The 21,524-nt window shown below is 39.6% G+C and overlaps 1 protein-coding gene across 4 annotated transcripts in view; it reads right to left on the bottom strand.

The window, feature by feature from the left end:
- Positions 1–21,524, bottom strand: part of nalcn (sodium leak channel, non-selective) — a 75,082-nt gene that overhangs the window by 13,482 nt on the left and 40,076 nt on the right. For all 4 annotated transcript variants that reach the window (XR_011917939.1, XM_072396601.1, XM_072396603.1 and 1 more), the window contains 8 exons: positions 18,575–18,712; positions 17,974–18,048; positions 4,168–4,304; positions 3,309–3,450; positions 3,081–3,154; positions 499–600; positions 321–390; positions 20–111 (listed from right to left, as the gene is read on the bottom strand). Coding sequence is in view for 3 of the 4 variants with exons in the window: in XM_072396601.1 (XP_072252702.1) it covers positions 20–111; positions 321–390; positions 499–600; positions 3,081–3,154; positions 3,309–3,450; positions 4,168–4,304; positions 17,974–18,048; positions 18,575–18,712 (830 nt within the window). In the remaining variant the exon portion in view is untranslated. The remainder of the gene's footprint in view (positions 1–19; positions 112–320; positions 391–498; positions 601–3,080; positions 3,155–3,308; positions 3,451–4,167; positions 4,305–17,973; positions 18,049–18,574; positions 18,713–21,524) is intronic.

Raw genomic sequence — 21,524 nt, 5'->3', positions numbered from 1 at the left:
TAAATTTTTGAACTAACACCTTTTCATTTCAGCTTGCTCTTTTTTTTCTTGGATCATCTTGATCTCACTGTCCTCTCTCTGGGCATTGCGGTAGCGCACGGTGCTCGAATGCTGGCAAGAGGTTAAATAAAAGACATATGACACACTTTTTGTGGAGTTTTCACAGAGCTTTTATCTTTTACAGATATTTCTTGCATATTTAAGAAAGGCTTAGGGAGTACAAAAATTATTGTACCGACAGCCTTGTTTGAGAAAAGCTATTCTCACAGCATGCAAACACACAGTTCATAATGCTTCTTACTGTGTGGCTTTGTACTCACATCCTGGGTGAGAGTCTCCAGCGACTTCCCTCGGCTGATCCTCTGACTGGTGGAGCCATGTCGCAGAGACCTGCAGATACAACAAGCAGAAATTAGGAGTAATGATCTTGCGCGTGCTTCAGCACAGCAACGTACGACTGTGCTTGTTGATGTGTGAGTGTGCACGTATATGTCAAACCTGCGCTCTTGCCGTATGTGGTGTTGCACACTGAGTATGGAGCGCTCTTTGGTTGGCTGACCTTCAAAGGATCCACTCAGCATCCGTTGTCTGGTACAAGCTCTGGGAACCACAGAAACAAGAATTATTTCTTCTGGGTCAATCTAATGAAAATAAAACTAAACAAAAAAAAAAAACAAATGTCGACGTGGCAACATTTTGACCCATCAGCCTTTCTGGATCTGCTCCATTCTGCCAAACAAGCTGTCTTTCATCTCAGACTGAAACAACTAGATCACTTTTTCAGTCTATCATTGTGAAACAGCCTCCGATCATTTCATTAATCAGGGAGTGTGTGTGTGTGAGTCTTTTTGGTAAAAAAAAGTTGAGCCATGTCCCAGAAAAGAGGTAATGACACAGTTTGCGTACTTTGAGGGACTACTTGTCTATTGGTTGTAAGTATGCATGGATGCTTGTCTTTTTGTTTCTTTTCTACAATGTCTTCACCTATTTTGGCTTTTGGGTGTAATTGTGTGCTTGTGTGGTAGATGACAGGCCAGACAGAACATGTTATGACTACTGATCTGTTGTCTATCTCTCAGACAGAGATAATATGTGTGTGGGGGGGGGGTTCGATATGGTGTCTGCAAGCTAATATGCACTTACTGCCAGCTCTGTCATGCAGAACAGCATATTATCCACTTACTTCATCATGACAGTAAATGTGTCTGAAGTGGGGCTGCACGTGTTTCAGTGTGTATGTGTGTGTGTGTGTGTGTGTGTATGTGTGTACGTGTGTACGTGTGTGTATGAAAGGGAGAGATGCACACTCAGGTCTATTTGTGACACAATCTTCGTCGTTTTGCATCAACACAACACAACAATGGATTTGAAATGGGGTAATGAAGAATAGATTTTCAACTTTAAATTTAGTACTTTAACAAAAATTGCATTAGTGTATGTTTCACAATTACAGGGTTAAAAGTAATTAAAAAGGCTTACAAAATTAGAAATGTATGCAATATTTGGAAGTAATTTTGGCCAGCACCCACTGACCAAATACGAAATTTCCTACCTTGAGATGCTTTGCCAGCCCTCTTCTGCAGTTACCACTTGTTTGGGGATTTCTACCTTTGATTTTGTCTCCAGTAAGTGAGCAGCAAGCTCATTTAGTCTGAGGTCAGGTGACTGACGTGCTTTAGAAGCAGATGAAATTGCTTTGCATTGGGACGTTTGTGGGACGTATAGTTTTGTGTAATATCACATTAGAGGATTCAATCAAAGTGAAGAAGAAGTAACCTGTTTTGTTTCATTAACCAAACACTTATTAAGTGTTAATTTGACTTGTCTGACTTTACTTAACAGAGGTTCGGAAGGGCGCCAGGTTCAGTGTGTCCAGATAGGAGATGAACAGTGGTCACATATAAACATTTGGAGAGTAACATTCCTCAGTTAAGTGCGTCCGGGACAGGCTCCCCAGATATGTATACGTTATATACAGACTATTGTGCCCGTTGAAGGGCAGCATCTACAGGGTTACCAAATATGGGAAGGTTTTACCCTACATAAGGGGAGAAGCCCCCACAGTCCGAGAGAGATTGCAGTGGACCTTTGAAGTTGGTTGGCAATAAAAGGTTTCTGTGTTCGACCAAGTCTGTGTCAGCAGAGTTCTTCCTGTACCATCTACACATAGGCTGTTTGAAGGCGACCATCCCTCATACACCACAGTATCACTTCTGCAGCATCTGACTAATTCCTAACAGAGAGGCCGAATGAATCCCACCACTTTAATAAACCGTCACGTCATCAATCATATTCTCTGGCCGTCTTTCCAGCACAAGATAATCTTGAGCTCCTTTTTCCTATGAATCTTATTCCCAAACTGCCCAGTTTGTTTTTCTTTTGTGCTTTTCTTATTTTTTTCTTGTTTTCTGGTCAAAGTCTATCTACCGCTGGCGAGTCTCAGTGCGTGTTACAAGTGATTCGCACTATGGAGTAAACAAACTTCCAATTCACAAAGGCATCTGTTTAATTGCACACTTTGATCATTATTCATCCACCTCAAGAATACGAACTTGGATGAACGTTGTGAGGATTTTTTCTTTAGAAATCTCCTGACCTGAAGTTATCCAGGCGTAATATTGTTGCTGAGCTCACCAGTGCTTTCCTTCTTTTTAAGAATATACAACGCTGTTGATTTAGCCACATCTGAGGGTTTGGGGATCTCTCTGATAGGTCTGTGATGTTTTTAGAGCACACTGCGGCAACATAGTGAGAGCCCCACTGAACAGCAACAGATTTCGAATTTAACACTTAAGAAACACTTAAGTCAGCTTCATGACTTCTATCTTTGAACTCTATCACAACATAACAAGGAAACAGACCACCCCTGGACATGAAGATGCTTAGCAGTCAACTGTTCACTTTTTCAGGCTGTGAAAGTGGGCGGACTATGTAAAGAGTGTTTTTTTTCAATTTCAGTAACCACATTACATACAGTAACTGAAAACAGCTAATAAAACAGCTATAGAGTATGTTTAACCACATCAAAGCGGCAAATCATTAGAAAACACTTTTACAGGGGAGGTTCGGACGTTGCTTACCGTAGAATTTTATTGATTGTGGTTTCCTTTTCCAGGAGGTTTCGTGCTCGAATGCTAAATATTGACCTGCGAAGCTGAGAGAGAGAAAATGTCGAGAATCCATTAGCTGCTACTTTTTTTTAGTGTAGTGTACCATTTAAATGCATTTGTGAATACATGTGAGTGTGTTTGTGTATGACTGAAAGACATAATGAGTAAGTAAGCAGGAAAAAGAGTCTGTGAAAGTACTTTTTGATCAATATACTTGTTGTCTTCAATGGCTGAGCGCTTGGAGTGGTCACAGGAGGATGACGAAGCAGAGGGGAGACGCCTGAATAAACAGCTGGTATCTTGTTGCTGACGATCAATGAACTGCTTCATAAAACTCTCTCTAGAATACATAGCAAATACACACACAAAGGGGATTCATTTGATCGACTACAGAAATCAACATTCAGCAAAGGTAGAAGAACAAGTCACAAATGTATTATAACACTAAACTCTATCAGGGCAAGTTCAGCTGCAGAATGATACAGCAGATGTGCTGCAGACGGGGATTTCAACGGAGCAAAGGGCCCAGCTGTGCACTAATCAGCAACTAAATAATAATACTGATTATGAAGTCTGTTGCGTTGGATATAATTCCTGCGACAAGCTGCACAACAAATGTGCCCCTGTGCAGATTGTTATTAGCTGCTGTCTGCTAAGAGCAGATATGACATGTTTTCATCTTGTTCTTTCTGTGCATCCCATTAGTGACACAGATAATGTCTGGAAAGCGGTGGCAACAATTAAAGGCGTTCACATCTTAAATCACTGTGTTTCCACAACAGATCACCTGGAGGTTATTACCCAGCAAAATGCTGCGTGTTTTTTATTACGTTTGTGGCAGACACGGCTTGAGCTTCTCTAATGACTTCTCTGACTTCTCTAACAACAATATGAAATGCTTGGTTTGTGCCAGGGATATCTTTGACAACAGGATTTTTGTTCAAGACCGCAGTTTAATTAGGATATACTAAAATAAATACACAGTAAACGAATGCTGTGAGAAATATGCTTTGCAACAACAAAAAACAACCTTTAATTCTATAAATTGGGTGCATACCTGATCCTGGGCACAGTGAAATCAGATGGAAGCTTTGAAATCTTCACCATCTGGGGTCTGTTGGGGAACTTTTCAAAGATCCTAAGTCGAAGAGGGAGTTTCTCTTTGGTGTCAGCATTGGCTTCGCTTTGCTTGAGCTTAAAGAGGGGGGAGGGGGAGAGTCTGTTTAGGCTGAGAGCAGATCAGGAAGAAAAGATTTGGTAAAACGGCAAAATTAGCTGTGTACGATGAGAATGAAGAAGAGAGGGATTCAAACAGAATACAAAGGGAAAGAGGGTCACAGAGGTTTGGGAATTGAGAATACTTTGTAAGTATGACTACAGAGGGTGAAAGGAACTGTTTTAAAGGGAAAATAGAGATTCTGGGATTTCATCTCAACTTCAGTAGCGCAGCTTCATTTTCCTGCCTGATGATGGCAGCAACACACTTACCTACGACACACACACACAAGACACACTCCACAGACAATCATATTTCGGATGAGATCCCACTTACTTTTTTTTTTATAAAAGAAGAAAGATGGCAACAAAAGAAAAAAGAAAGATTACTTTGGAGTGGCTAATGGAGAACAGAAAAAGAAGTGACAGACAAATGTGCGCGTGCATAGCCTTGAGCACTGTGTTACACGAAGGGGAAATAAAACGAGGACAAAGGGAATGAAACCAATTATTTCCATTTAATTACATATGGGAGAGGCTGATTGAAATTCCCTTGCAGGTGTTCTCTGTCTGGGTGCCTGGAGATAACCCTGATGCATTGTAGATTAGGCCTGGAAGTGAACTGCATTTGGAGCAATGGTGAATGGCAGCTTATCATTCAGAGAAGGTAACTGCCGTGAAATATATTGACTGAATTTAGTCAATGCTTCTCTGTGAGTCCCGGCGTTTAACTGTCTGTCCGCTGATAAAAATGTCTTTCTCTTTAGCTGAGACGTGTTGGTATTTCTTGATAGTGAGCGACCAAATGTTTAAGAAAAAAAAACTCTGACAAATTAAAATGCGGGAGCTTCTTTTTCACCCTGAGTGGGTGAGTGGCATGCTGTGAAAGCGGAATTATGCACCAGCATCTGTGCCCAAGCTTTCTGTCTACCGTCTTCCAGAGGTAGACACAGTGTAACTCGAGTACTTGTGAGTCCTTTAGATTTTACACTCAACATTGTAATGGTCATAAGTTCATCATCAGAAAAATGACAATGGTGTGCATGTCAGGGCAGCAAGGAAAAAGCCGCAGGTCTTCAAAAGAGAAGAGTAGAATCCATCCAAGCCAATGTACAGTACAGATAAACATAGCAGACTCACCAGCAAAAGCAAAAGGTGAACATTTGTCCACACGACCAGTACTAAGTAGCATCACAATCCAGGCTTTAGAATTGTAAGAAACTCTCCAGGACAGTATTTAATTCATTATCCTCAACCCTAACCATGATTTTTTTTTTACATGTAAACCAAACAATGAACATTATTCTAAACCTAACAATGCACTCTTAAGTCTTTACCATAACCAATAGTGGGTGGGAGCGAAATAGAAAAGCAAATTGACTGCAAATTGAAAGGAAAAGACTTGAAGCAGCAATCTCTCACTTGAGAGATGAGGACTTTGTCTCACCCGCCACCTGTGGAAAGGTGATCAGAAGTGCATTTAGAAGATCAGGAGCTGTATCACAGTAGGAAATAAAGGGAAGCAAAACATAGGTATTATACAATTGTGAAATCTTGGAGCATTTATTGTGAATTTGCTATGTGATCCCGTTGCACCAGAGATGTTATGTTCAAGTATGGCACACCAGATATGGAAAGCAAAGGTTCACATACTTTTGCTACCCAAAGATGTTTTCATCAAATTACTTTAGTCTATCTTTGAGACTGAAAAATCCCACACAGCATTAGTTTTGACATAAGGGTCAAGCTTCGCCCGCATCTTGCAACATCAGCTGATCTCAGCCCCACACCACATCAGTTGAATAATCAGCTGTTTCCCTTTTAAGCATTTCATTGGTAAATCTCATCCCGTGTGTTCAGTTTAAACTTGTCTTTTCACTTTGAAAAAAGATTTATAGAAGATTTACGGACAATCAAAGTTCACAAACACTTTTGTGGATAAGATGAGAGATGAAAACGGGCAGAAATGGTAATCCAAAACTTGAGTAGTGGATTTAAAAATGTAAAGAGACAGTATTACCTGATAAAGCTAAAAGCGATGTATGATGCTCTTTTTACACTGCATCTGCTGCATCAGTATAGAACGAAAAAAAAAAAGGTTTTGAGCAAAATTATGAGCCTCTTTGTATTTCAGCAGCGCTTGTAAAAAGTGCTGCAGTCATCCTAAATGGTACCTATATAATAGGATGCTGAAGCAAAACACACACACAAATGAACTCTGAAGCATACATACACACTCACACGTTGAATTAATATGGCCTTCATTCTCCCAAAGGTCCTAATCAATAGAACCAACTCAGCAAGATTTACGTTTTATCTGCTGCAATGTTCCAAAACAACAAGATTTTCTGTGCCACGTACAGGTCTGTCCCTTGTTTCTGTGTCCATCTTCCTCCCCCAGCAACTTAAAGAATTTGCTCTTGTTCATTGAAGCCTTCTGTCAATGATTTCTTTTCTCTGTTCATCATCTCCTCCCCCCACTGATCTCCATTCTTCCTTCCTCTCTATTTCTCAGTAAGAGAAAACAAAGAGTTTTGGAAGTGTGTATTCACTTTCTGCACATTGGAAATGAATAAATAAAACACCCACTGAATTCAAGTGGAATTTATTGTGGAAAAAAATCTAATCAGGGTTCAGTGTACCATAGACCTATCCAGATTAATTTGTTTGGGGAACTTATTATTAAGAGGTCAATATAAGAATTGTTTGTCACTTACAGTGCCTTATGTATAGTTTCCTTAATTACAGACACTGGTGAACTTTAAAAGATTCAGATGGTGAGTAGGGCACCATAAACATTTAACTGTAAAAGTCTCTAAAATGAAGATATGACAATATCATAATTTACAGTATGTGAATACACATGCATGGAGTTATCTGTAAGTAATTCCTTTCTGCCAGTGTTCCTAAAGCAACCAAAGCAAATATTTTTGCATTAGTGATGGATCAGTAATGCAATTTGCCAACTTGGAAGCGATCACTCGTATTGAGGAGCTTACAGAGTTATACTCCACAATCCTACATTCAAATCAAGTATTTAAAAAAAAGCTCAGCAAAAGAAACAAATATTTTTCTCATTATCATTATATCACGGCATTAAAACCGCTGAGGTGAATAACATCAGCGAGACTGTTCTGCTGGAAGACCCAAGGTGCCAGTATTCATATGGATGTTCCACCCATATAAACTCTGTTGCCATACACGACACCCTCAGATGTCCAGTGTCCACACCCTAACAGGTAAGAGGTTTGTTGATGCCGTAGGGGGGACACAATAGCATATTAGACAGGTGGTTTAAAGCTGTGGCTGATCAGTGTATGTCAGAGTCACTTTTACAGCCTGTATCCAAGGGCTAATGCAGCCCTAATCAATCAGTCATCCAAAGTGTAAATGAGTGCACGTGATATGCACATTTAGCCTGTATAAATTTATGCATTTGTGTGGTTGGATTTCTAGCTCTGTTTTTTTTTTTTTTTATGTCACAGTGAACGGCTTATAAATCCAAACTACTACTTTGCCTGCCACGGGTGAGATTTAGTGTATGGTGGTGTAACAATCGAAGCAAGACTAATGTGCTTTGACTTGAGACCCATTCAGGTGACCTGGCTCCACTCCCCACTCCGTTCAAGCCAATTTCAGGCTCCACTGAACTAGGGGGGTTTCCATCCAGGACTTCCGCAGCTTTCTTGGCCATGGCTGAAATGAAGAATACTAATACTGACCATTAGCATTAGACCCAATTCAGTCAAAACCATAGTCCAGGGAGGGCATGAGGAAGAGATAAAAGTATAGCCAGGATCAATTGGCCACAGCCAAGTATTAAAAGTTCTGATAGAATATGGAGCGACAACCTTATGTTACAGCACATTTAAAGGGGAAAAGCATTTTTTTTTTCTTTGATGGTACAGTAATGTGACGCAGCACAATGGTCCGTATTACAATTCCATCCAAGACTTATATGAGATATTTGATACCATGACAGACTTATACCACAGCTGCAAGAGGTGGTTGTAGCTTATATGACATGTGCATTTATCAGTTAATTAATATGTCTATTCTACAAACTTAAACATCTTTTTATGCAACTGGACGATAACAACTGTCTAAAAAGCTAACAAAGAACTTGGGGATTTGAGATGCAATATAGGGATACTGAAACAGTCAAAATCTTTCATTTCTCTCAAGCATTCTGGCCATTTATGTGTTCTAGAACAAAGGAACGAAAGCTCAAGTTGTTGACACTGCCGGGCATGTGTATACAAACCTTTGTACAGCATAATCGCTCTGAACTCTGTGATTAGTCCCGTGAAAACGCCCGACAGAGACAAACATGGAGAACGAATATTTGTGAGGCTAGCCAATGGAACAATGTGGCACTGATGAACAGTTGTCTTCGGAACTGCTGCCCACACACATTCGGTGAATGCCTGTAGGAGTTTGCACAAACAGTCTGAGTTTTACCATTAAGCCATCAAACCTGCCATTCATCAATACAACCGAGCAACAGCTACAGACATGTGTAAGAACGCTTATCTGTGTGATCACAGACATAAACAGCCGTGTTTTTTGGCCCAGTGGGAGAAAAATACATTTCTACTCCCTTTAATAAATCTTTTTTTTTCCCAAAAAATATGAAACTGTCACAATGCAGATATGCATTTTGTATGTAGAAATTTAAAAAAACATAAATTGTCCCTGTCCTTACAATCTTTCCCAGCCCTATAGGGCCCACACAGCTGTAGCACCAAGGGGAAGGCGAACTGAGAGCGAGCTAGCAGGGTCACTCTCTTCTCACATTAGCTGGGTAATGAGCTGTGCTTGTGGAGCTGTTGTAATGCCACACAGTCCATAAACCTCTAATAGCTACTCCTGATACACCAAACAACTGCAAGTGCCATCCTCATTTTCATCTCAATATCAAAAACTATGGCAAAGGAGCTGAAAAAAAGCCCCATATATTTTTTTCAAAATGAAATTAATTTTGATTTTGTTAAAGGTTGAGCTGTGCTCACTTCTATAGCTAGTTGAAAAGCCCTAAAACGTCTAACAACTGTGTGATTCAGAGCTATAAAGAACCACAACCGTAACCATCTACTTTAGCAGCACAGCACTAGCTCCACAGTGGCCAGCATGAGCTGCATGTGACTACTGCTCCGCAAATGAACAAATTGATCTTGCCCAGCTTCAAAACAGGTTTCAGCCAGCATCATAAACAGCAGATACTTTGGTAGAAACAGACTGCTGACCAGAGGGACAAGACAGACTGAGGTGGAGTGAACATTCACTGATGGTGGACCCCTCCAGAGTGGTCTACTGTGGTGTTCGCAGTGATGAGGAAAGGGCTGATGGGCAGTAACATGTACAGAACAGAAATGATAGGGTGACTGGTGACCACTGGGGGAGCCTCGGTTTGAAGGTGTATTCTGTTGATCCTCAGACTGGCGTTCAATGTCCTTCCAGACTCACCGCCCGTTCAGGACAGTGCTAATTGACGAATGGGCAGCTTTTCCTCAAAACCAAATCACAGTGTTGACGCTCCATGAGGAGGTGTGTTTTGGCTGTTAACTGTGCCTGCTCTTCATAATATTATAATCTTTCTGTAACCTTTGAGTTCTCGTTAAGGCTTACTTCATGTAATCACAGCATTCCTACTCGGGAACCATTGCTAAACATAATTTCCCTCTATTTCCTCAAGTTTTGTGCCTTTTGTGCATTCCTTATGCATTATTAATATAAATAAATATCAAATAAGATAATATTGTAAATATATATACATATATATATATATATGTATATATATTTTAAATCAAATGCAATTTTAATGTTTTTAAAAAATCTGCAGAAACTAAATTTATACAGTATTTGAGCATCACTTAGACAGTAACGCAATCTGTCTTTAGAAACCATTTCATACATGGGTGACGACGACAGGTGTCTTTGTGTTATTGTGTGCTCTGAAGATAGTTTTAGCAGGGGCATAGGGCCTGGAATGTCCAATAGAAAACTGAAAGTGACATTGAAAAGATAAGAACACATTGTGTTGGGATTCTCCAAGGAGTAGCCTCTTTTCTTCTCTGCTTTCTGTCTTCCTCCCTTTTTTCTCCTCTGCTTAATCCCCAAATAGGTCTTTGGTCCATTAAATCATGTAAATGGAGGGCAAGCTTTTAGTTTAATTTATAAATAATGAAATCCTTGGTGAGAAGCCATAATACAATCACATAATGCATTACATCAAACTGAATTCTCTTGAACTAAACACATGTTCAGTGCTGAGTATCTTGAACGAAATGGAATCTGCAGCACAGAGTAGATAGAATACCTCAACTTTTAACGTGTACAATTCTGTTTACGCATTAATACTGTAGAATGAGGTATTACAATTAAAGCCGTTTCACACATCTTTGCCCCATCCCCCCCACACATGTTTCTCTCTTTCTCCACCTCTCCTGCTCACTCCATCTCCTTCTCCTTCCCCTGATTTTACACGCCAAGTGCCATTTCGTAGCATGCTCATCTGACAAATCTGGAACAGGATGATAGATGCAACTGAACTGATGACCACACGCCGTCAGTGCCATGAGTCTCTCCATTCCAACTAAGACATGCCAGGCACACTCGGGACAGCAAGCAAATTAACTTTGTGTCACATCACACACCTCCACTCCGCAGTCTGTTTAAGTCTCCACTATGTTTCTTTAACGACGTACATGAGGTGGTGAGCCCTCCCTCACAGTCCTGCCTATTAAACTGATAATATGTTAGGAACCTGAGACCTGTCATCAATCATCGTCCGTCTTACCACCAGAGACTCTCAGATCTCTGCAGCTGAAAAAGACACACAATTATAAATACACACCCTAATTTAAATGGTCTTGTCATGAATCTTTGAGGAGATTCAGTTCATAATTCAAAATCTGCATGTGTAGGCCCTTGCACTAGATGGCAGTATGGCTAGATGGAGAGAGCTGTTCACCACAGCAGTTGATTCTATCAATTCTACAGCTCTTCACTGAATTTTAAAGATAATCGAGGAATCTGCGATTTGCCACAACACTCTAATCTGGAGATAGAACAACATTTTCATGTTTTATCTCAGACATATAAAGAATCGTAATAGTATGCTGATACTAACAAGTATGCTGATACTAACAAGTCTTCAAAAATATCATATTAATAGTCAAAACTCCAGCTTAACCAATTCATCAGTCAAGCTCTGACTGATAAAATTGAGCTATACACCTTTCCTTTTATGCGAGGAAAGGGGAAACCTCGTCTCTATGATACTGTCAAAACATAGAGTGAACGCGACACGCAAGGAATTTGGTTTGTTAAATTTGTAAAGTGCAGATGAATGCGCAGTGGGGATGATTTTAGCTTTCCCCATCCTTTGCCTATCTTTTGACTTGCTCCTTTTAGAAAAAAAGAATTACAAATGTGCTGCTCACACTGCACACAAATTTACCTGTCAGTAGGACCTGTTTGGCTGCCAGACAGTTCTGCTCTCACACGGATACGTACAGATATGCAAAAAGCAGTGTGTGTGTGAAAAATCCCAGGCAGAGATTTATGACAATACTGACAATTCATGCCACACACACACACAAGCATACACTATCATCATCATCATTGCCCTTAGGGGTAAACACCCTCTCCTATTTGGCGCTGATATCTCCGGGCATAGGATAAAGATTCCCCCCCTATCCCTGCACCTCTCCCTATCCCTGCACCTCTCCCTATCCCTGCACCTCTCCCTATCCCTGCACCTCTCCCTATCCCTGCACCTCTCCCTATCCCTGCACCTCTCCCTATCCCTGCACCTCTCCCTATCCCTGCACCTCTCCCTATCCCTGCACCTCTCCCTATCCCTGCACCTCTCCCTGGCCCTGCATCACTCTGTGGGCAGGAGTGATTTGTTGGCTGGAGATGGACCATCGGTCTCTCGCAGAACAAAGCTCCCCCAACCTGTGACAATGCAGACAAAATATGGCATCCTGCTGATGGTCTCTTTAAATTTGTACGTCTTGCATGCATGGCTTGACTTACCCTCATTCTTCACCTGTTACTTATTCAAAGATTTAGCGGCAAGGCTACTGAAGACATTTTCTGGATGTGTGTATCTGCTTAACCTGAGTTCCTTAACCTGTCTACAATAACAGCACATTATAAATGTTTTAAAAATTAGATCTGTGTGAGGTTCGGAGCTTCAAATTTACTGAATACACAAAAACAGGGTAGGGTGTGTGTGTGTGTGTCTGTGCATATCTCCTTCTTTACCTCACTTCTGTTTTCCTCAGCTGTCCACCTGAGGCCCCATTTCATTAAACATTTATAGCAAACTTAATTTCAAGCAATACGTGAATTATCCTAATCAGTGTTGATGAGTGGAAAAAAAAAACATTGGCATAGACACAAAAATGTGTGTGTGTGTTTGTATGGTGGGGGAATTAAAAGAAAACAACTTCAATCCCTGTTTTTAGGCTCTGTGATTATCATGTGCTAATTCGGGACTGTTTCACTTGCAAGGATCTAATGCAACATTTAAGCAATACAGCACAGCACTGCCAGTACTTACAAGCCTCTGTGCTCCTGATGTTTCCATCCCTCAGATGAAAAACTAAATCAAGACAAATGGTCTGTCTAGGTTGACAGATGCAAGTCATTCCCCAAAGAGGCCGGGCTGCATTCGACATACAAATGATGACAGATGTTTTTACCTGCATGTTTTATTGATGATGTCATCGTCACATTAACAAAATAGCTGGACCCAAACACACAAACACGCACACTAACACGCCCACTCCTGGCCATGGTGAGTGTTAAGGAGTATTAGATTACAGAACATAGAGAGAAACGTGAACAAAAAGTGTTGCCTGGCAACTCCATACACACTGATTTGCTTCATTACTGCTACACTGAGCACAGATATAAACAATAAAAGAGCAAATTTAAGTCAATGGGTGGGAGTTTCAGAGAAGCAGCCACTAATTTCATTAAGTTGAAACTATGGAACCGCCATTAACTATATGTTCATGTTGAAATCTGCCCTACATTGCTTTCCAGTTCTTATCAGCATGAGTATAATTCTCAGTGATGAGTCATGAGGCAAATCACTTGTCCAGTGATTCAACAGCCATACATTAAGCTTCCAAGGTGTGTATTTAGTTATGTTATGAAAAGGTATTCCCTTGGATACGAAAAGTCTATGCCAACATGATACTTAGTATGCTGGTACAGCATGTGAGACTTTTTTTGAGCTGAATCTCAATGATTTAACAGACAGGTTCGCAGAGCAGAAAGCAAGGGGGGGGGGGTTTAATGTTTTAATCGATGTGTGAAATATTGAGTTATAGCTGATAGGACAAGAGGCAAGACGAAGGCATGCTGGTGACTGAATAATCTTTATATTTGGATGAATTGTGATGGGCAGAGCCCACTTTGACCATCTTGCAAAGGAGCACAGAGCTGACTTGTTACAACACTGTCACTATGGCACGGTTTTAAAAAGATATTGTTTTATTTGATATGTGAGAAATGCAAACCGATTTGTGCCTGCAGTGTGTGAGCATTTAAAGCCAGAAATATCTTATTCTATGTAGGAGAAGCAGATAGCACCATTCTTATCATTTCTCTGGGATAGGAATAGTATTATGAATGTTACTTCTGAGGGCAAAGTTAATTTATCTAAAGGTTTGCTGTTAGGTCTCAAATGCACATTGAGATTTTTCTTTTCTCCGTTCTATTTTTTCCTTTTAATCACAGCTTGATCTTGAGTATCTTAATGGTTTGGCAATAAATGGGATAAACGCAGACCCATGTTCCAGTACTTCACAAGGGAACAACTCATAAGAGCTCAATAAAAAATAAAAGTGAACAATAAAAAGACAAGTTGATGTTGGTACTGTGCCCTCTCAGAATTGCAAATGTTTAACTATGGATATGAACTAGTTTATTTTCAATCTGCGTAAACCAAACTCTGAACTAGTTCCAGTGATGTGTGAACTTGCACAGCACTCACTCCTATATCTAATATCATGTTTAATTGTGCTATGAAGGGGAATCTCCATAAATCTTGACAACACGTGCGCTTTTCACCTTCAAGTAACATGTAATGTACACATTATACACACACATCACAACACTGCTGGCTCACCTGCAACCACACGCGTGATAAACGCTTGACAGTTTTCATGGGTGGTGGCAAAATGGAATGGACTCTAAAGGGAGCTGACATGTTTGGCTGGTTTTCCAAATTATATTTTGAGCACAGATGAAGCAACACAACAAGACTGGGATGTTATGTCGATATACAATGTCCCGACTACCTTAGAAAATATATGTTTTTCCACAGTAATAGCAGATTTAATGATCAATAATATGATAGATTTACCTTAAATGTCACTAATTACACGTCCAATAAAACTATCCTCTGTAGTTTAAACTGTAATGAATCAACTGAAATAAAGCATCCTTCCATCTATAACACACACGTTTGTATTTAATATGAACTCTTACATTCCAATAGTACACAAGATAAAATGCAGCAGCTGGCTTAGAATGGTGTATTTTTCTTCGAGTTGTTAATTTGAATGTGTGCTCTCAGCATACCGTGAAGAGGAAATAATAAAAAATATTACAGGGAAAAGATGCGCATTATTTCTAAGAAACACTAATCAGTAAGTCAGTTAAGTCATGCATTAGCCAGCATGCAAAATAACCCATTACATCCTTTGTAATTGGTTTCACATGTGTATTTCTTAAAGATTTATCAGACATGTTATAAGGCTTATGCCAAATGTTTGCAGAAGCACTCGCTTGTAGGTGGGTGATTACCATCTATGGTTTTATTTATAGTCAGTCTCTGTATCCATGATTGAAGCACCTTTAAAATAGGCAATTTTACAGCCGTTGCACCTAATCACTCAGCTGTGGGTGGGAAATAACCTGTCCAAGCAAGCTGAGAATTGCCAGCCAGCTATGAGGACACACAGCACGCAGCACTTATGTGAGTGTGTGCGCAAGATAATGTTCAAGTTGATGAGCACAGACTTAAATTTATGCTAAGATATAAGATGGGTACAAACAGGAAAAGGACAAGGTGCTTTAGCTGTCTGAGACCATTCAACAGGCAATTTTTCTATAAAGATTGCACTTATTTGCATTTGATGACAGAAACTGCTTATCAAAGTTCATCTGTTGAGAAGTGATTAGCACCAAGGGCAATGCATTTGTATATAAGTGTCAGCCTTCTCGCTCAACAAGGGCTTGCGTTCTTTTATTTTCGAGAGTTAATTGGCCACTTACTCAACCATTTAGAGCGAAGCTAAAAAAGAAGAGAATGAAAACACATTTAGAGCTCATATGTGGGTATATTTTGAGGCCTGTCAGTCTTACCAGGCAAGAAACTGCTCAGCTTTGAAAAAAAAAAAGTGCAATTGAAAAGAAAGAAGCAGAAATGTCAAGCAGCAGGTGAACCGGTAACTACTTCAGATCATGGGGAGTGTGCTTTCCCATTTTACTATTATTGTTGGTCAAATGTGCAATAAATATGAGGTCTTCCACAAGAAAATTCAGTGACCTTTGTTTGTAAAGCTTGATTCTTACTTTTACGTTAAATATAAGATATGCTTATGCTGTGGTTTACACAAGTAGCCTTTGGCGATGTGAGTATTTGCAATTATTCACTGGTGTCTGCAAAGCTCCGCAAAAAAAAAGCTGATGTGTGGGCCAGCATCTCATGCACTTAAAACAACGGTACATGTAACGGAAGGTTAATGTTAGTTTGGATCAGCAGCAGGTATACTGTCACTCCTCCTGTGGTCAGTGGTTTTTCTTTGTCACTCACTGTTGTAATTACATTTCTGTACCACGAAAAACACTGGGTTCCTTTTTTTTTGTGTTTGTTTTTCAGGCAACATTAGACCCTGAAACCATACTTTAAATTTTTTTTTTTTTTACTAAACTTAACCAAGTAGCAGCACCATAGCAAACCAACAGAATAATCAAACTCACAGCAATTCTATATGTGAAGAGCATCATGACTGAGTAGAAGGGTCCCAACAGTTCATTCCATCCAAAAAATGTCACACATCAAAAATATCAATACAAACAGGGCATACATCGAAACAACTGCTGCCTTTGAATGGGCTTCTTAAACTAACATTGTCTCCACTGTTCTGCTCTAAAAATTCTGTTAATTTCTTTGAAGTTGTTAATGCTTTCAATGCTTTCCTTTAGCTTCATTACAGTACTCCAACTAATAAAAATAGATCATCTTAAATCTACAAGCCTACAAACTGTGCACTACTTTGACATATAACAAACAAGGTGGATCAATAGTCTTTTGCTGAAGTGGCTAAACCTGCCAAAGACAAGTCAGCATTTCAGCTTTCTTCAATTTAATCTGTCTGCTTAATGGAAGAACTAGCTTGAGAGGACTTGTTGTCTTGGTAAAAGGTAACTGACAGCCCTCTGTCATGACCTAACTCTTAGCATGTATTAGGGATTAACTGCTAATCGGCCTGGCCGATTATCGGCGCCGATTTTCAGCATTTTGACGCGCATCGCCCTTCTTTTTTAATCCGACGGCCGATAAGAGATCAATTTCAAACCGGGTAATTTTGGCTCTGATGCAACCGCGCCTCTCTGTCTGTAGTCTCTACTCTGTCTCAAGCATTGTCCCACCCACAGCACCATCTGATGGTTATAAACAGAGCCAGGTAACAGCTAATCAGCAGTGGGAGCTGTGCATGCACACTGTTCACACACACGGCAGAGAGGAGAAACAGTTTTGACGAGAGGAGAAGGTACGGAGAGCAGATATATGTTTTGAAGGTAAGTTAAGGCAGCAAACTCTCCCAATATTGTAATAAACATCCCAGCCCTCTACTCGCAACTACTTGTAACGTTCCTGTGAGCCCAATAACGTTATATAAACTAAGTGGCAGCTCTGCCGCTCGCAGTCCCTCCAGACGGCTTGCTGAACATATCGATATGGAAATAGTCTGTGATAGTAGACGTATGTGTGTGAGTGAGAGAGAGAGAGAAAGTTGTATTTACTTTATAAGACTTCAGGAAGCTATTTAATCATCTATTTAAATGTTCAGTTAACTTTATCAGAGATGCTGCTGAGCCTTGGAGCTCCCTGCACTTTTTGTTAGACAATAGGCATCTTTAACATGCTCTGTTAAGGCATTTGAATAAATTTACCGTAAGTGTTGGAGTTTGTATTATTCAAAATTTTGACGCCAATATTTAAACTTTTAATGCAAATGAATATCAGCTCCAAATATCAGTTATCGGTCTCCTTGGCTACTAATTATCGTATCGGATATCGGTCTATCTCTAATATGTACAGCTCTTGTTGAGCTGCTACTAGTCTGGATTATTGTCAATATTTTTGATTTTGTATGTGGGGGGAAAAAAAAGAAGAAATCTAAAGAAACATTGTCAAGTTTCTGTTATACTTTCCAACAAAGTAGCTTTTTCAGGTGAAAGTTGAGCTTTGTAGATGCAGAATCGCATTTGATTCGATACCAGTCAGACTGCATTGCTGTATGATGCCAATAAATGAGCGTGTATTCACAGATAATGACTACTAAAATTCAATGTGAAACGCTTCAGTCTGCGCAATTTCACACAAGCTTCTCACCTGTTTGAGCTTCTTCAAGTCTTCATCCAACTCCAGATTGTCCAAGATAACCGCCACAAAAAGACTCAGCAGAATCTAAAATGCAACAAAGGGGAAGTTCAAAAGAACATCTGCTGTGTGTGAGCACGTATATGTCAACGTCATTATTACCATCACAATAAAAATAGGACAACGCAGTCTTTGTGCTTTTTTAACAGCATGCAGTCTGCATCGTTATTGTATTTGCTCCTCGTTCTGTCCTGGAAGACAACCTGTCTGTCTGAAGAGAGGTGTGAGTCATCCAGAGACTGCGTGCGCCATCTCATCTCCCCGTATCAAAGGGCCAAACACTGAAATGTCAGTGCTTCTTATGCCTGCAAGTCTGATTATCTGTGATTAGATGTGCCACTTGAGCAAACAATAAAGGGGCAGGGCACTAATTGAACGGATTAAGAGAGAAATTCATGCATTCTTTTGACACCTATGTCCTCCAAATGGTTTTTACTGATCAAAAACGAAAATATGCGTTTTAAGAGAGTATTACAGTGAATGCATAGTGTAATAAAAGAAAAAAATGAACAGCTTATTTGACTAATTTGAGGCAGAACAGTATATCCCTCACCAGGGTAGCAAACAGATGGTAGAGGATGAAGTAAATGGCTACCACAGGGGCCCACACTCGACCTACAGCCACAAGAGTCTGGTCCATGACATCTATCCAGCCCTCCTGGGTTAGGATCTGGAACATGGACATAAATGCCTACAGGGAGGAAAGCACATGATCAGAGAAAGTAAAAGAGGCAAAAGAGGTTAAGGCGTCACAGCAGAGCTGAAAAGCAGTGTGGAAACGGGGTAAGAAAGAGAGTTGAAGGGAGGACATTACTAGACAGACTGATTTGACATTTTAAACAAGCTTTTGCACAGGAGAGTAAATATTACAGAGCTGATGCACAAATCCCCCACTGACCATCTATATCCAGCTTGAAAATTGAGGATTTAGTCATAAGCAAAGGAGAGAAGAGAGGATCCAAGAGTCAGACATGATTTCTTTACAATGCTCTTATGCCCTCTCATGTACTCTGTGGAGGTCAGATGAAGGTGTAGGGAACAGCCAGCTGTGACAACATAGCCCCTGGAGGCAAATGGCGCAAATGCACTTCTTTCTTACCACCTCTTCTACAGCAGCTACACACCCTGACCCTTTCCACCCCCTACTAGACCAGGTCCCTACTGATAAAGATAAACCCAAACACACTCTCTGCCCACCGGCATGACAGCACCACGTCACCAAATACAATTTGTTTTTGTGTTTGGATGCTATATGTGTGTGAAACAGAAGATTCAAGAAAACAGAGGAAAATTATAGCGGGGAAGGGTAATACAGTATACAAGTGGCAGCTGTCTAAAAGCAGCCCTCTTTATCTAGAACCTGCTTAGGATCAGTGAAAAGTTGGAAGGGAGAGAAAAAAAAAACACAGAGAGGGAATAAGTCCCTGAGCAATTAGGAATCAAAGGAAATACCACATCTGTCAACCTTTTTGCATAACCCATCAACACCTGAAGGCCCGCACATTGCTTGCGTACGGTTTCCTGATCCATTCATTTTTAAACTTTGGTGCATAGATTGGTGTATTTCATTTGCCTGAATCTTTCAACTTATGCTGCAGGGATAATAGAAGTGAGTACACTTCTATTACAAATGCAATCATATCTCAACAACAGCATTATTTCAAAATTGACAAGTCCAGTATTTCCTTTTATGAATCATTGCAAACCATGCTTTAGAAAGTCTTAGGAAAATAGTTGCACGTACTGACTGACTAAATCGTGGATATTGCTTAAACTGGGTGTCAGCAGGTATCATATCATCTGTCAGGGATGACCTTTAAAACAAACTTAAACCAATGTAAGAATAATGTTTCTACAATGCTTAGCGGCAACAATAATGGACGGCATTTAGAAAAAATAAAACATCGATTTTCTTCATGATTGCAAAACTTAAAGAATAGGGGGAGATAGCAAATAGAAATGAAAAAGAAAAGCCATTAAAATTAGTTTCTAAAGAAGAAAAAGAAACTATGATGTGACTGAGTAGGTCACTTGACTTGAACCTATAAGAAAAAAAGGCATTTTTCAAAATTCAAGTATGAATGAAAGCGAAATAACAACACGCAATTCTTCAATTGTAACTATTTGACTGTTTTCATCCTTGTGGCACCCTTCTTCTCATCCTATGTGTCTGAAATGCAGTGAGCCGTGAGCATGTGTGGCCAGCTATTTCCATCTGTCTGTGGGTAGAGCGTCTTATGCTTTATCAAAGTATGTAATGAGATGAGATCGAACTGTGACATGGCTCCAATTCTGTCATAAGCCCCTGTCACCCCCCTACTGAAAAATACTAATGGACTGCATATCTTTGTATATCCATCTTGCTATCTTGTTTGTGATGGAATTTTTAGAGCCTCTGACTATAGCTGAGTGTGCCGAATTGCAGGCAGTCAGATGAAGTTCAGCACCAGACAACTTGCTCACATGCTGGGCTTCCACGGCATGACTTTGGAGGTAAGCTAACAGGTAAGTCCCTAGATATGTTGTTGTAGAGTAGGGCCATTTGTGTCTTATCTTCAACAATTGTGTGAGATGTGAAAGATAGGCTTAAAATCATACAGATACTAGACGTCAGTTATTTTTGTTTGTTGTTGCATCATTTGTGGTGTAAATCCAAAATACTTCCAAACATCCTGTCGCAGATTATTTGGTAGTGACTTTGTTACATATTTCCTCCACTTTTGGAACAAATTTGCAAAAGGGGGATGAATAAAGTATTTTCTATTCACCTAATTATTATAAATAAGCAAAAGCCATTGATCGTGAAAAAAATACTATACTATCTATATTTTTATATACATACAGTGTATATATATATATATATATATATATATATATATATATATATATACACACACATATATTATGGCATGCCGTTCAGGAAATTAATCTTTGAATATATGGAATGAAACTTTGAATATATTGAATGAAACTCTGAATATATCGAATGAACCTTGAATATATGGAATGAAACTCTGAATATATTGAATGAACCTTGAATATATGGAATGAAACTCTGAATATATGGAATGAAACTCTGAATATATGGAATGAAACTCTGAATATATTGAATGAACCTTGAATATATTGAATGAAATTCTGAATATATTGAATGAACCTTGAATATATTGAATGAAACTCTGAATATATTGAATGAACCTTGAATATATTGAATGAAACTCTGAATATATTGAATGAACCTTGAATATATGGAATGAACCTTTGAATATATTGAATGAAACTCTGAATATATTGAATGAACCTTGAATATATGGAATGAACCTTGAATATATTGAATGAACCTTGAATATATGGAATGAACCTTTGAATATATTGAATGAAACTCTGAATATATTGAATGAAACTTGACTGACGTCAGACTTCACGGAAGTGCCTGCAGCCATCTTGTCTAAGGTGTGGATACTGTGGCGAAAAGCGAATGACAATTAGTCAGTCCGCTCGGA

This window comes from Leuresthes tenuis, unplaced genomic scaffold (genome assembly GCF_036924035.1).
Source record: "Leuresthes tenuis unplaced genomic scaffold, fLeuTen1.0.hap1 SCAF_12, whole genome shotgun sequence".
NCBI lineage: Eukaryota > Metazoa > Chordata > Actinopteri > Atheriniformes > Atherinopsidae > Leuresthes > Leuresthes tenuis.
Note: the sequence above shows the minus strand (reverse complement) of the source record. Positions and strands in the feature narration are given on the sequence as shown.